Here is a 17304-nt window from a genome sequence, read left to right on the forward strand (position 1 = left end):
AGGCAATTGGCTGAAGTCTATTGTACTTTTTTGCTCTTTCGACATTGTAGCAGACAGGAGTTTCCAAGAGGGTGGGGACAAGCCTGGCAGGATTGCATATTCATCAGGCAAGTGAAATCAGTGCAGCCAATTCACGCCGGAGTTTTTCTTCTGTCTTCTCAAGTTTCAATTCTTATATGACCAACCATCTTCCTCATTTCCGTCATTCTTGTATCCTGAAGTACATGGGGTGAATCACTCAGCCTTTACTGCAGGGTTTTCTGACATTTCAGCTCTGAAAGCTGTCAGTTATACGGCAAGTATTCAGTCACTGAGAGGCCATGTTACCGCCTGTAAAAGCCCCGAAACACGCAACAGCAATCTGCTCGGAATAATGGGTTTTTGATGCATTTTTTACTCGTTTATACCTTTTTTGATGCATCTCTGGTGTAGATTTGAGGCATCATTTCTTAAAAAGCTGCAATTCTGCACTTAAATATGCAATTACGTATTTTAATGCATTTTCTCAGGCTCATTGGAAAAGCCTATAGGAAAAAAATACACAAAAACGCACAGTTTAAGGCCGGTGTCACACGCTACGATATATCTAATGATATGTCGTCGGGGGTCACGGATTCCGTGACGAACATCCGGCATCGTTAGAGATATCGTAGCGTGTGACAGCTACGAGCGACTGTGAACGAGCAAAAATACTCACCTTATCGTTGCTCGTTGACACGTCGCTCATTTTCATAAAATCGTTCCTCCTTCTGTTCATCGTTCCCGAGGCAGCACACGTCGCTCCGTGTGACACCCCGGGAACGATGAACTGCAGCTTACCTGCGTCCCACCGGCAATGCGGAAAGAAGGAGGTGGGCGGGATGTTACGTCCCACTCATCTCCGCCCCTCCGATTCTATTGGACAGCTGCCATGTGACGTCGCTGTGATGCCGCACAACCCGTCCCCTTAGAAAGGAGGCGGTTCGCCGGCCAGAGCGACGTCGCAGGGCAGGTATGTGCGTGTGACGCTGCCGTAGCGATAATGTTCGCTACGGCAGCGATCACCACATATCGGCCGTACAACGGGGCGGGTGTTATTGCGCTCGACATCGCTAGCAATTACTAGCGATGTCGCAGCGTGTAAAGCCCGCTTTAGTCCATAAACAGGAACTGCACGCAGTCATTCTTTCTGGTTTATAAAACTTCAGTTCTGTTCACTTCTTTTGGGGTCTGTATGTTCAGTGTATGTATTGTGAAAGTGGCGCGTGACCTGAAGAAGGCCAAAACTGTGTCCTTTTGTCTTGTACCTGGGTGGTAAGTGGTCTGTAAAATTGCTGGCCTGCACTTGCACACTGGTCATTATTGGGTAAGTGTGCTGTCTGTTAAAGGGGTTGACCACTAATAAGAGAACCCTTTTCATTCTCCATGTGTGCCCCCATAAAAATAAAAAAGCCTATACTCACCTCCGGTGCTGGAGCGGTTCCAGTAATGTTGGAACTCCCATGACATTCTTAAAACACGCAAGTTCCTGTGACCAATCAGGGCCGACATACTTCTTCGCGCTTTCATATGGTTAAGTAATTAACATGTAGTGGCCACTGCGGTTGCCACTCACTTCCTATTAATTACTTAACTTTATGAATATGGAAGAAGGAAGCCGGCCCTGATTGGTCACAGGGACTCGTGTCATAACAATGTCACAGGCGTTCCAACACCACTGGAACCGCAGCAGCACCGGAGGTGAGTATAGGCTTTTGTATTTTTATGGGGGCACACATGAGAAATGAAAAGGGGTTATCCTAGTAGTGGACATCCCCTTTAAGCAAATAGATAGCCATGTAACTGAAAATTCAGGGCTAAAGTGGACCTGCAGGTTTATCCTCCATGGGCTCATTTGGCTTAGTATCTATGCAGTAACAAAATAATCCTTTTCTCACCGATGGCTTACCCGTGCATATACACAGTGAGTATTCTGCCGTGTAAAGCATGAGAAGGCAAGCCTGATAACCTGAGCTTTGGATGTGTATGCCATACAGACAATCTCCGAGTCCCTTTGGCACTGTGGCTAAGCAGCAGTGCTATTATCAGACTCACAAATGAACGCAAATAACACAGCTCATTGTCACAAGGGACACAGGGACTGACTAATCTCCAGCTCACAAGTCACATGACAATGAAGTCATAGTAAAAAGCTGAAATGTGTCATGCTTGTGTAATAATATACTAGGATTTCAAGATTTGGATGTAAACTAGAAAGTGTCTATTCACTGACAGCAAGCAATGAAAAACAAAGTAGAAAGTTTCAGAACTATTCAATTTACAGGTTGGACAATATACTGGAAAATGTTCCTGGATGTGTGTTTCTGGGACCAGGAGAATGTTTTACATCATTTATATTTAAATATATAAACTGTATATAAAATGATTTTCACAAATCTAAATTCACATCATATTTTTTTCATCCCCTTAGAATCCTGTGTAAAATTGTTGATAGAAATATCCTGATGGAAACTTGATAATGAGTCAATTAAATAAAAATCAAACACCCCCCTCCCCCCAAAGGTAGCCAAACATGATGTGAACAAGCCCTGAGTAAAGAAGATGCTGTGTTATCTTATTAATGTGGCTAATAGAGAGAATGTCTGAAATCACACTTGTAACTTAAGACTTGGCCCACCGGATAGCAGGACACCATGAGAACAGAACGAAGAATTCTGCAGCAAAAGCCCCCAGTCTGTCATCTGGATTTGTGATGAGCCTTCATTTAACCCCTTTACAAGCTTGAACATATTGGTACGTCCAAGGTCATGTCCCTCCCTTTGCGCGAGCCTGCATGTTTCCCTGCTGATCTGATCAGCTGACATGCGCCTCTAAGGTCGGGGCCACACGAGGATTACTGCGATCCCCTCACATGACACTCGGCTCACGCTGGCAGTACAGCAGAGCTGAGTGTCATGCGAGTGCCCTTGTGACTGAGGTCTGCGGGGGGCGAGCTGGCTCTGAGGAGGGGTGGGCCAGCGCTGAGGAGGGGCGGGGAGGGATTTATCTCCCTCTCTCCTCCGTTGCCGGCTATTGCCATTCTCGCCCTGCACTCGCGGAACACCGGTGTAATGCGAGTGCAGTGCAATTTTTCTCTCGCCCCATAGACTTGAATGGGTGCGAAAGAAAACAGGATCGCATTACAGTTGCAGCATACTGCGATTGTTTTCTTGGGCCGATTAGGGCTGAGAAAATAATCGGTCATAGGTGCTGGCACAGGCTAATATTGGTCCGAGTGGAATGCGATCTTTTATCGCACTCCACTCGCACTGATTTTCATGCCGCATTCCTTTAAGGCCCTGTCACACACAGAGATAAATCTGTGGTAGATCTGTGGTTGCAGTGAAATTGTGGACAATCAGTGCCAGGTTTGTGGCTGTGTACAAATGGAACAATGTGTCCATGATTTCACTGCAACCACAGATCCACCACAGATCTGCCACAGATCTGCCACAGATCTGCCATAGATCTGCCACAGATTTATCTCTGTGTGTGACGGGGCCTGTAGGCCTAACAGGTGCGGGTGGATCGGAGCACCGGCATTCATAGGAATACATCTGTACAGCACAAGCGATCCGATGATCGCAGCTTCAGGTCCCCTAAGGGGATTAGTAAAAACAATAAAAAGTGTAAAAAAAAGTTAAATAAAAATGTAAAAAAAAAATACAAAACTTCAAATTACTCCTCTTTTGCCCCATATAACATAAACCAATTTAAAAAAATCAAAAATTCACATATTTGGTATCGCCGTGTTTAGAGTTGCCCAATCTATCAGAATATAAACTAAACTTATCTTATTACTAAAGCATCAAAATGCCAGAAACACTTTTTTTGGTTGCCGCAACATTACAATAAAAGGTGATTAAACCCTGGCATCAAAATGGTATAATTAAAAATGTCAGCTCAGGACGCAAAATATAAGCCATCATTGAGCCCCAAATCCTGAAAAATGAGAATGCTAGGAGTCTTGTAAAATGGTGACAAAAGCGCAATTGCAATTTTCTTTTTTTTTGACAAATTTCTGATTGTTTTTCTCATTGTTTAACTAAAAAAAAGCTATACATATTTGTCATCTACAAACTCTTACTGACCTGGAGAATCATATTGCCAGGTCAGTTTTACCATATATTGAACATGGTAAATAAAAAAACCCCCAAAAAACAATTGTGGAATTTCACTTATTTTTCAATTTCTTTGCACTTGTATTTTTTTTCCCATTTTCCAGTACAATATAAGGCAGAATGAATGGTGTCAATCAAAAGTACAACTCGTCCCTCAAAATATAAGAACTCATATGGCTAGATTAACAGAAAAATAAAACACTTATGGCTCTTGGAAGAAAGGGAGGAAAAAAACGAAAAATGGAAAATTGCCGCGTGGTGAAGAGGTTAAAGGCCATGGGATACTATATATACTATACACATAGGATGCTATATTTAACATTAAATATGATACTGTAAAAAGGCCCAATACACTGTCAGCTTTGCCATAGACCTCCTAGAATACTAGTCCCCCCATGGACAGAAGCCCCTATATCATTCATGAAAATCCCAGTACAGCCTGCACTATCCATCGTCCTGCATACCTAATAGTGGTCACAAAATAAGACCCCTGGGATACAACAGCATGTTGATACAACAACAATTAGCAGATTAGTAGAAAGCGCTTCTTACCGTTTGTTCGCAGGGGGACAAGTTTTTTCACTTCTTTACATGCATTTAGCCTGTTGTGACTTTCCAGGGCAACTTGCATGGATCTATTGAAAAGAGTCTTTTGAAGAATCTCGCGAAATCTTGAGCAAAACTGACAGATCATGAAGAGTTCTATAGTGAATCGGTGCATGGTCCGGAAGTGGTGGATGATGCCATTGGTGGGCTTCACTAGGTCCTGTGGGGTCCTCTCTCGGATTTTCACAGCTTTCAGCATGTTGCTCATGTACAAGTCTTGGGGAAGGACCTGCTGCGTTGCCATCTTTCTGTTGAATAATGTGAGAAAAGTAAATATTTGTAACTCTGTGCCGATCATCCCCTGGAATTTGTTACTATTTTACATGAGACACAGCTAAAAAAAATCCCCCGTAGTTACAAAAGAGCTACAATAAGTTTCCGAGATTTCACAAAGAGTAAAAAAGTGACTTAGTCATAGAGGTCTGAGGTCATTCAGATAAGACAGAAATCTAGGGGGAAAGTACTACATGCTTTACACACCAGTCCATTAATAGTCTGCCATGGCTATAATTACACATGATGTCACAGGTTACCTCCACTGTCTGTAGAGAGGAGCCGAACCACAGCACGGACATAGAGGAAAATGCACAGATAACGAATGAATAGTTCTATATACGAGGCTGGAGCTATATACAGGGATTTTCCACCGTCGCCGAGCATGTTTGTACACGCCGCAGGCACCAGCCTTACAGTCCATCCCCTGGGAATTAGCCATTTACTCCCTCAAATTATTAGTAGGAAGGGTGGGGGGATTCTGAAAACACAAAATTAGGAGGAAAACCCCTGTTTACGAAAAAATGGCCTACTGGCTGTTTATAGGAAGCGAGGCAGCTGCCATTCATGGAGATGTAGGTACATCCAGGTGCAGGAAAGTCCACATCTGGAAAATCCCAAGGGCCGGGTAGCCAATACGCCTAAAAATCGGAGTTTGTCTAGTGACCTTTGGAAGTTCCAAGTGGTTTATTAAGAATCAGGTTCTAGAATCCGACAGTAAAATGTGACTATAGAGATACACAAATGCCTCATACAGCTACGAGGCTAAGCCTGAGGTAACTGATGGAGGGCTACCTTCCCCTATATGGAGACCCCTAAAAGCAATGTATCAGCTCGTATAGTAGAAGACGTGTGCCACTTCTACTTACCTGTGATAAACTGTGGGCTCTGTTCACACTACTCGACACAGGTTCCAATGGGCTTTTTAGTGTTTTTATGGTAAGAATACTGCACTCTGCAGCAGCCTTATTCTTGCCATCAAAAACTGCAACCCCAGGGACCCCACTGAAGCCATTGGGGTCAGTATATTAAGCAGCGCTCACATCAGCAATATTTTGCTGCAAAACCGGATCCGTCATAAACACATTACAGCTCAATTCATTTCCAATGGAATCACGGCAAGATGCGGTCACATGCAGGCACGTGCATCATACACAATCGCATGTGACTGCATCTTGCCATGATTCCATTGGAAATTAATTGAACTGAAACGCATTTGTGACGGACCCGGTTTTGCGGCAAAATACCGCTGATGTGAGCGCGGCCTTATTTATACCTGTGAATACAACCTGAGACATAAGATATCAAATCTATCCAAATGCTCTGTAAAAGTTGCGTTTCCACTTTTTTTTTTTACAAGTCTACAAACAGCACCTTGTCTTGCCAGATCTATAAGGGGACATATGAACGTATTTATGATTCAGAGCAAAACCTTAAAAATACAGGGTTACAGTTTCACAACTTCCCACATTTGTACTTTTACTTTTCTACAATGGTAGCGTCCCACCAAGATATGCAGTCTATTACATGCTGAGATGTCGGATTCAGGTTTACACTGCTTAATGGCTCCAATCTCAAACACCTTGTCTGACAGTGATTTCTCCCAAGTCCCTCATATGCAAGTGTTTCCAACAGGGCTCCATCTCTGATGGTGGCTTATCGGAATGGGCATTTAAATCCAACCACCTAATCCTTCTTTCCACAAAAACCACGTCACATCCTCTCACCCAAGATATTTAGTCAGTCTCATGTGTATGGGTTGTGCCATAGCTGAGCCCCTCTGCTTTAGGAGCATCATATAGTGTCCCACACGCATCCTGTCTTTATCAATAGAGCATTGGAGTAAAATGCATACAATTCATTAAGAACTAGCTCCTTGATGAGTTGGCTTATATGCAAAAGTACACGACTACATAACACCACTGTAAAGCTCATCACTTCCCCTGAGGTCCAGATATATATGGTACCGGGAAACAAATACCATCAAGTTCTATCTAGAGTTGGGCAAAAAAATGTTGCAGGACTCTGGTTCAGTGGCTACACCAGTAGTCTGTGGCTATTGGACTAAAGGCTGGAAGCCTCCTCCTGACTACTGGCCCCCCTGCCATCTCTCAAAATTAGTATACCCGTCTCAAAGTCATGCTAGGCCTACTAATCTGTAGGGGATGCCAACAGGTTGGAGGAGGTTCGCAGAGCTCTAGTCTGGTGGCCATAGTCCAGCGACATCGAGGTTGTCCCGGGTTCCTGCAAATTATTTGCTCAACTCTACTGAACACAAAATAAAGCACCAAACTAGGGTGAAATTAGTACCCCCCTCACATGTTTCATTATTTAAATATCAGGACAACTCCTTCTCATTCCCCATGTTTGCCCCCATTAAAATAAAAATGTTTATACTCATCATCCGTGTCAGCGCTGATCCATCGGTGTTGACGCACACGTTTCTGGGGCTCACGTTAACTTGTTACGCCCCATGAGCCTTGTGTCCAATCACTGCTGACTTCCCTTCCCCCAGATAACAAGAAGTGAGCGGCAGGCTCTCGCTACTTGTTTATTACATATAAATCAATAGGAAATGAGATTTACGAGAACGTGGGCGCCGGCACTGCTGGAATGGCGCCGATACGGGTGGTGAGTATAAGATTTTTTATTTTAATGGAGGCAAACATGGGAAATGAAAAGGGGGTGTTCAAGTAGTGGAAAACCCCTTAAGGCCCTGTGCGCATGCTGCGGTTTTTGCCGCAGTTTTGTTGCATGAATTGCTGCAGAAAATGTTCATAACCTTGCTGCAGTCCTTCCCCAGCAAAACCTATGATAATAAAAAATTGTGTGCACACACTGCGGTTTCTTTCCCCTACAGGTTTTGCTGCAGAATTTCTGCAGCAAAAAGAATGTGCTTCTTTTCTGCAGGTACCTGTGGTTTTTGCCATAGATAATGTTAAAAAACCCGCAGGGACCAACCCGTGGAAAAACCGGGGCAAAAACGCGTCAAATCGCGACAAAAACACGGGTGTGGTTTTACCGTGGTTTTTGGCGGATGCGGTATTCTGCCAGAGGGTGCGCATTTTCTAGTGCGCACATAGCCTTAAAGCTAAAATATTTCACTATGTAAAGTGTTTGCCATTTGTATGTATGTTCATATGACTGATCTCCCCTTTATTTTTACAAGACAATGTGGATAATATGCTTCTAATTGTGGTCAAATAAGCACAGGGCAATCAGAAGTGAACTAGTGACAGGAGCACAAAGAGCTCCGTGCAGAAGGATGCCTGATCATAACATCTTCCATTAGGTAGTACTTTAGGCTGCTTTCACACATCCGTTTTTGCTGAGCAGCACAATACGGCGCTCTGCAGAAAAATCGCAACCGTTTTTTTTGCCGCCAGTTGCGTTTTTTCCCGCATAGACTTGCATTAGCGCCGTATTGTGCCGATGGCCTTGCATTGCGTCCGTTTTTTGCCGGATGCGGCATATTTAGCCCATGCGGCGGCCGGATAAAACGTTGCCTGGCAAGTTTTTTTGTGCGGCGAAAAAACCGCATTGCGCTGGATCCGGCGCGATTTACAATGCAAGCCTATGGATGCCGGATGCGGTGTCCTGCGGCAAAAACTGCATCCAGCCGCCGGATGCGGTTTTTTGCACTGCGCATGATCAGTATCAAGCCGCATCCGGCAAAAAACGAACGGGCCGCATGGAAAAACTTATGCAACGGATCTGTTTTTTTCGCCGCATCCGTTGCATAGGTTTTTGAGCTGGATTGAGCCGCACTGCAAAAATCAGATGTGTGAAAGCAGCCTTAAAGAAACACAAAAAATATCTCAGCGGTGACACTCCAGTGCTTCTCCTAAGCTCTGCTTACACTAGATTGGCATATGTACCCTGCAGCTAATCAGTGGCCACAGCAAGTATGTGCTGTACAATTAGGAAGAACACTTCTAAGCCATGATTCCTAGTAGCAAGGCACATGACCACTCAGGTGATGGGTTGCAGCGGTCACATGGTGACTTATTTTAAACAAAGACTGGGAGGACTACCAGATTATCAGCACAGGATCCATCACGGGGAAAAAAAGCGCTCTGGATTCCTGGTAGAAGAAAGAGGTAAGCAGTATTTCTTTCATTATTTTATAACAACTGCAATTGTGAACATGAAAGCTAATTCTTGCTGCCCGAACCACAGGCAGCATGGCTCAGAGGCTGCAATGCTCAATCATTTCAGCTGGACACTTTTTATTCAGAAACATTTCAGAGAAAACAAACATTTCAGAACCAGCCGGGGAATACTCCAAGAGGCTGGTCCCCAGCAGCTTCACCCGGCCCCACTCCCCTTGAGTGACAGGTCTCTCTAGATACAGATATGTAGGTATAGAACTTTCACTCAAAGGGACCAGAAGCCGCTAGGGACCAAGTTCTTTGACTAGTCACCTAAGCTGCAGGATTTCTCTGAAATATTGGAGAGTTTCAGGGTAAATCATACCTGGCTGAAATGATGGAGCCAGTGTCTAATTCCTTGGAAAGCAAGAATCATGATGATTCAGTTGACAGGTTCCCTTTATCATTCAATATTGTGAGTTTACTCAATGGAAGTCACTAATGCAAATATGAAACTGAAGACCCAAGTAGGGTGGGTCAAGTCTGAACTATGCTGTCAGTGCCTGCAAGCTACAAAGACCACAATAATCCAGACCTATTAACAAATATGAGAAAAATAATAGTCCACTGTGAAAGCTGTGACGTTTCAGGTCAGTCCGGAGCTCTTACCAAGCAGTATATACCAGAGGTAGCATATACTGATCAGCTCTTACATTAAAACCTAATATAGTGTTGGCTCCCTGTGTCTCCAAAACAGATGTAACGTGTTGAATCGCTGACTCCACATTATCTATAAAGGAGAATTGTGATATCAAATGTTACTCCCAAAAAATCCTATAGATCCTGTAAATTGTAAGGTTGGGCCTGCGTGGATCAACCTTATTTTCCAAGCATATTCCTCGCACATATTACCATGAGTCAGGGTCACTGGTTATACTTCATTAGGCCACTTTTCAGTTTGTCTATAACAAAAAATAAGCTCTTATCAGAATTTATCTCTTCAATGTAATCTCTTCAGTGATGGAGCTCATCTGTGCTGTTGGGGATGGGCTCTGGAAAGAACGAGTCTCCTTCCTCCCTGGCAGCTGACATTACAGCCTATTTATATTTCCTCTTCAGCTGCTGCAGAGACGTTACCCCTTCTAACAAGCAGTGAGCAGAGACACTAATATCTCTCTCTCTCTTGATCCGACTCCTCATTCATTTACATAGCCGCAGATTCCGGATCGGATCCAGACTTTGCCGTCAACCCAATCCGGATCCGTCAGACCCGGACTATAGCCGATCCACTCAACATTGGTAATAACTCTAAGCATGGAAGTTCATTTTTTAATATCAGTGCATTCCGCACATTATGTACATACCCCGTGGGATACCCTGAGCTACATAAAACCTAACTGAAACATCACATTTTTTCCTTTGCATCTACCGGAATCCTATTGTTTGTTTTTCATACAGGTTGATCGGCCGGTAGAGGCACAAGGTGTTCCTAAGAAGCCAACTGTGACGGCTAGAAAGCACAGGTAATAAAAGCAGGGAGACAACAGTGTGCTATTTTTATAGGCACTTCATATTATAGATTGTCTTTGGTGTTGATGTGAGTCCTTATGTAACGAGTGATGAGCGGGCACTACCATGCTCGGGTGCTAGTACGAGCAGTCGGATGGTCAGATGAGCTTGACTTGTGTAGCGAGTATAATGGAGTCAATGGGGAACTTGAGTAGTCAGAAAAATGCTCTAGTCCTCCACTGACTTCCATTATACTCGGTAAACGTGTTGACCCTATCCGAGCGTCCGACTGCTCGTTACGAGTACCAAGCACAGCAGTGCTCACTAGTCACTGCTTAATTCTGGCATCTTCTGCTCTGAAGACGCTCTATACTTTAGAAAACAAGTCAACCCGAGGGCTCAAATATTGGCTTTTCAGCATTTTGTCAGCTAATGGTTGTGGAATAGAGTTATAAAGACATCAAGAAAACTAAGAAAAAAAGCCATAAAAACGCTAAACAAAATGCATATGGTCAAAAAAGTGCTCAGAAAGGACAGCAAAAAAGGGTTAAAAAAGGCTCCTCAAATGCTTGAGAAAATTGTTTCCCATTCGCTCCTTGAAAAACAGACGCTTTTGGCTGTGAAATTGGTCGTCAGCACCTACCAAAAAAGTAACCAATGCTGCAGCATTTCATGGGAGAGGTTGTTTCGAGAAATTACATTTCCATACATGGATTTTCCTAGTGGATTACTATGGTTTTCCACCACAATAAGAAGAACCAAAGGGGTCTAGCAGCTCCCTACCCATTTAGCCCCAGTAGAGATGAACAAGCATATCTGGACAACCAGTACGTGTTAATGAGTTTAGCGGAACTTCGGACCATCACTATGACATCTGTTCTGCTTATCTGTGTTTCATAGTGTTTAAGGTTGAAAGTAGACTTAAGCCTGACATGTTGATCCAGAGGAAGGAAAAACCCCATGGGACAGACAGTAAACACCACATTAGGGGAAAAATTCCATACGGCAATCAGTGTTTATATATTGCATTTGCGAATTTAGTGTCTACCCTCTTGATATCATATTGTACTGCTTTACAGAATATTATGGTGCTGTATAAATAATAATAGCTACTTCAGGGCTTGAAGGGGTTTTCTGACAATCGGAGAGACCCTAAAGCTCTCCAGAAGCAGAAAAGTTTCCTGTATGACAACTGTTATCCTGTGACGTCATTATGGTTCTGGTGGGATGGGGTATGGAGGAGCATGTGAAAGGTATGTATATTATATAGTTTAGCATTATTTTCTATCTTAGGTGCTACCTAAACTATTATGCAATAGCAGGCCCTACATGTGCCAACACTGGCATCTTATAACAATTGTTCATATTTTATCTACATGAATTGAAGTAATATGGCCCGTATAAAAATACTAATTGATACAACTGGAGGCTGTACTGATTATATAGCAATAATTATGGCACAATGTGTTTCCTTAGGCCTAAGAAACACGGCATGAAAATCGGTGCGAGTGGAATGCGATAAAACATCACATTCCACTTGGACCAATATTAGCCTGTGTGTCAGCACCCATGAGCGATTATTTTCTCAGCCCTAATTGGACCGAGTAAACAATCGCAGCATACTGCAAGTGTAATGCGAGACTCTTTCTCTCGCACCCATTCAAGTCTATGGGGCGAGAGAAAGATCGCTCTGCACTCGCGGTACATCGGTGTACCGTGAGTGCAGGGCGAGAATGGCAATATCCGGCTATGGAGGAGAGAGGGAGATAAATCCCTCCTCAGCCCCGACCCGCCCCCCGCAGCTGAGGTCTGATCGCATGATCGGACCTCAGTCGCAGGGACACTCGCATGACACTTTGCTCCTGCTGTACTGCCAGCGTGAGCCGAGTGTCATGCGAAGATCGTATTAGTCCCTGTGTGGCCCCGGTCTTACACTGACTGCCTGGACTCAAGCCAGGTAAAGCATTGTATGGCAAGATGGGGTCAATGTCACCCCATGCACATTGGTACAAATAGTGGTTTCTTTCACGGTACCAGACAAGGGTTAGTAGGTAGTAGATCATACCCCTGTCTAGAAAGTGTGCATGCGGCCTAAATACTAACCATATGTGTAGCATGAATGTTATATACCACACATGGGAGCAAGAACTGTATGCCACATAAAGAGGTGATACATTGAGTTTCACACTGGCGTCTGCACATCACTGTCCGTCACCTGAATACTGCACAGAAAGAATGACACATGGAGGAGCCGCATCCGGGCTCGCCCCCGCTGATCACATGACTGCGTACAGTCAGAACTGGACCCAGAGCAGCTCTCACCGTGACAAATATAACAGTATGGCAAAAAGCCAATGGGGAGAAAGAAATAATGAAGAAAAGAGTGCAAAATAGATCTCAAATACTAGGAAAATTACATTCTGACAACTATGCTCATAGCCCTGATGGCCCATAATAGACAGTAAATATGTGCCCATTCATTTGAAAAGCCGCCATGTAATGCTACATTTTCTCTTTAATGACCGATCAGGCGTTAGATCAGGTCACCAGCTTCACTTTTGTTGCAGATATTCAGCGACACTGAATTCCGCATCAGGTAACAGTACAATGTCAGTTAATGGGATTACCTCAAGAAATCAGTAGCAAATTCAGGTTGTGTGGACCCTCAATGATGCCACGTCCCATGTGTAGTGGAAATGCCCCAGTCATTCACCACGGCTTTAATCCACGGCAATGTGTGAAAGCCGCCACAGTATCAGCACAAGGGATGGGACACATGGTGGCTTTGATGTAGATTTTGGTGTGGATTTTCAGGCTTGTGTAACAATGAAATATGTAAGATAAGTATGGACCTGGCTTTAACTTCTTTCTATAGTGCTAAAGGATGTCTGCCATCAAAAGCAAAAGCTGTGAGAAATAACAGGTCACACAGCCAAAGATGCCAACGCTACATGGCAGTGCAACGCAGGTGAAGGTACCGCGACAATCAGGCCACAACAGTCGCAACTAACTCGATTTTGTGCAACTTGCTTGTCACGGTATCTTGAGTGTCTGTTCATATTGTGATGTAGCGTCAGCAATGAGTGGTCTTTGCCCGTGCCACCTATGTCGCAGCCTTAACCCCTTCACAACCTTGGATGGTCGTCATATTTTGTGTCACTGCCTCTGATGTGAGCTCACATGGCAAAGCCGCGATCTTTCCCTGCACATGTCGGCAGATCTGATCAGCCTCTAACAGCCACGGGTGGATCAGAAATCTGCTCGCAGCTGTTATCCAGTTAAATCCTGCTTTCAATCTGACAGTGGGATTTAACATGTGACGGTGGGCAGATCACCATTCCCCGCTCCCATCGGTGTGATCATGACGTAATCACGAGGTCCCGATGGGTTGTGATGACAGCTGGGGTCAGCTGGTGACCCCTGTGTCTGTCATGATGAACTTCCCGTGAACGCTGGGCGCCGGCAGTCATAGGAGACCGTGATTTCTGCTGCACAGAGCAGTGCTGATACCCTGCTCTGTATAGCACAAGAGGACCACCAAGGGGACTAGTAAATGCAATTAAAAGTGGAAAAAATATTTAAAAAATATTGAAAACCAAAACACAAGTTTAATTCACCCCCTTTAGCCCCACTGAAAAAATAATAATAATAATAAAAAAAGTTATATTTCTATAGCGCCAACATATTCCGCAGCGCTTTACAATTCAGAGGGGACATGTACAGACAATTTGATAAAATAAAACAATTAAACAAAAAAATACACATATTGGAATCGCTGTGTTCAGAAATATCTGATCTATCAAAATATAAAATAATAGGAAAACAACATAACTGAAAGAAAATTCTAAAAGCTAGCGTTATGGGTTTTTTGACCACCATATCTACCCCAAAATGGTATCAGTAAAAATGTCAGCTTGGGGCACAAAAAATAATCCATCACCGAGTCCCAGATCCTGAAAAATGGGAACGTTTTAGGTCTCGGAAAATGGCGACAAGTCGGATTTTGGTGAACACGGTAAATAAAATAAAAAACTATTGTGGATTTGCACTTTTTTTGCAATGTCACAGCATTTGGCATTTTTTTCCTGTTTTCCAGTACACTATAAGGTAACATTAATGGTGTCATTCAAAAGTACAACTCATCCCGCAGAAAACATGCCCTCATATGGCAAGATTGATAGAGAAGGAAAAATAAAAAACAGATAATCGCCCGGGAGTGAAAGGGTTATCCCTATTTACAAAATCTTGGTCCCCGAGTGCATAAAAAAAAAGAAACAACGAGCAAACGTCCCTTTACCCACTACCCCCTGCCCCAGTGCGGAGCCTCCACCACGGCTCCCAGGGTCCAGCATTGGCTGCGGTGCTGGCGTCACGTCACCTGTGCGGCAGCCAATCAGTGAGCTCAGCGGGGCGCTCCATCAAGACCAGCAAAGCCACTGAGCTCACTGATTGGCTGCCGCACAGGTGACGTGACGTTGGCACCGCAGAGTGCTGGACCAGGGGATGGTGAGAGAACCACGCCAAGATTTTTTAAGAGTGTCACAGCCCCTTTAGCAGTTTTGCATCGCCTGACCCACAGGCACAAAGCGATGTTCTACCCTGAAACTCTGGCCCACCAGGACACTTGTCTCTATGGCTTCTCCCTGCTGGACTGGTTTGGCTGACAGATGTTTGCTGGGGGAGGGGAGCATGGAGCTGTCCAGCAGACTCCCCGTGCCTTCACTCCATGCCCAGCTCTCCTATCACTAATGCACTGGCATTATGAGGGGCATACTGGATGTCAGGCTGCCTGTGGGTTGTGCAGCATGAAGCTGCTAGCAGGTGAGGGCACAGCCACGTACGGTGCACAGCTGGCCAGTGCCCATGGCTCCCATAATGTCCACATCCTGCGTCCCTCCCGCTCAGGCCGCGCATGCGCACCGCAGAAGACACGTAATCATGCCATAAGCAGTATTGTACATAGTCGCGTTCTTACCTGGACAAGTGGAGCGAGCGGCTGACAGTGTTCACATCCAGATGAGGCAGTCCATGGGGGACACACGACCTGCTCTCCGCTGCCGCTGTGTGTGCTGAAACGGTGCAGGCTCCTCACAACAACCGAACAATTTGCACCTCCTCCCAGTGGGGTTTTCCCGACCGGGACTTTCCACTACTGGCAGCAGATGGCCAGCAGAGGGCGCGCAAGGCTCCGCTCGTTATGTATGGAGATAGGAATACAGTACAGCTATGTGATATCGTGTGTGGTCTGTCTGATGAGTTCTCTCTCATGGACTGTGCCTGATAGGCTCACTCTGATGGACTGTGTCTGATAGGCTCACTCTGATGGACTGTGTCTGATGGGCTCACTCTGATGGGCTCTGGCTGATGGGCTCACTCTGATGGGCTCACTCTGATGGGCTCTGGCTGATGGGCTCACTCTGATGGGCTCTGGCTGATGGGCATTGTCTGATGGGCTCACTCTGATGGGCTCTGGCTGATGGGCTCACTCTGATGGGCTCACTCTGATGGGCTTCATCTAATGGGCTCTGTTTGATGGGCTCCGTCTGATGGGCTCCATCTGATGGGCTCTGATGGGCATTGTCTGATGGGCTTCATCTAATGGGCTCTGTTTGATGGGCTCCGTCTGATGGGCTTCATCTGATGGGCTCTGATGGGCATTGTCTGATGGGCTCCGTCTGATGGGCTTCATCTAATGGGCTCTGTTTGATGGGTGCTGTTTGATGGGCTCCGTCTGATGGGCTTCATCTAATGGGCTCTGTTTGATGGGTGCTGTTTGATGGGCTCCGTCTCATGGGCTTCATCTAATGGGCTCTGTTTGATGGGTGCTGTTTCATGGGCTCCGTCTGATGACCATCTGATTTACTCTGTCTCATGGCTTCTGTCTGATGGGCTTCATCTGATATCCACAATCGGATGAGCCGTCTCTGGTAGGTTCCGATTGATTAGCCACATCTGACGGGCTCCATCTCATGGGCTCTGTCTGATGGATGCTGTCTGATAGGCTCCATCTACTAACTGTCTGATGAACTACGTCTGATAGGCTGATGGGCTCTGTCTGATGAGTGTCTGATGGGTCCTATCTGATGGGCCAAGTTTGATGGGCTTCGTCTACTGGGCTCAGTCTAATGGGCTTCGTCTGATGGGCGCTGGCTGATGGGCTGATGAGCTCTGTCTGATGGGCTCTGTCTGATGGGCTCTGTCTGATGGGCTCTGTCTGATGGGTGCTGTCTGATGGGTGCTGTATTATGAGCTCCGTCTGATGGGCTCTCTCTGATGGGCTCCATCTGATAGACACATTCTGAGGGCTGCGTCTGACTCTCCTTGATGGGCTTTGCATGATGTGCTCTGCATACTGGGCACCAGCTGATGGGCCCAGTGAGATGGGGCCAGTCAAATGGGCTCTGATGGGCTCTGTCTGATGGGCTCTGCTGATGGGCTCCATCTGATAGGCTCAGTGTGATGTGCTCTCTCTGATGCGCACTATTTGATTAGCTACATCTGATGGTCTCCGTCTGATGGTCTCCATCTAATGAGCTCTGTCTGGTGGGTACTGTCTGATGAACTCCGTCTGAGAGCATGATGGACTCCGTCTGATAGGCTCCGTCTTATGGGTGCTGTCTGATGGACTCCATATGATGGGCTTCATCTAATGGGCTCTGTCTGATGACCGGCTGATTGGCTCTGTC

General features: G+C 45.3%; 1 protein-coding gene across 2 annotated transcripts in view; it reads right to left on the minus strand.

The window, feature by feature from the left end:
* TNFAIP3 (TNF alpha induced protein 3) overlaps positions 1-15762 on the minus strand; it is a 32343-nt gene extending 16581 nt beyond the window's left edge. For both annotated transcript variants that reach the window (XM_075339836.1, XM_075339835.1), the window contains exons 1-2: positions 15594-15762; positions 4692-4993 (exon numbers count right to left, since the gene is read on the minus strand). In XM_075339836.1, the coding sequence (XP_075195951.1) occupies positions 4692-4989 (298 nt within the window). In that variant the 5' untranslated portion in view covers positions 4990-4993; positions 15594-15762. The remainder of the gene's footprint in view (positions 1-4691; positions 4994-15593) is intronic.
* Between the last annotated feature and the right edge of the window lie 1542 nt (positions 15763-17304).

Source organism: Anomaloglossus baeobatrachus, chromosome 3, assembly GCF_048569485.1.
Source record: "Anomaloglossus baeobatrachus isolate aAnoBae1 chromosome 3, aAnoBae1.hap1, whole genome shotgun sequence".
Taxonomy (NCBI): Eukaryota; Metazoa; Chordata; class Amphibia; order Anura; family Aromobatidae; genus Anomaloglossus; species Anomaloglossus baeobatrachus.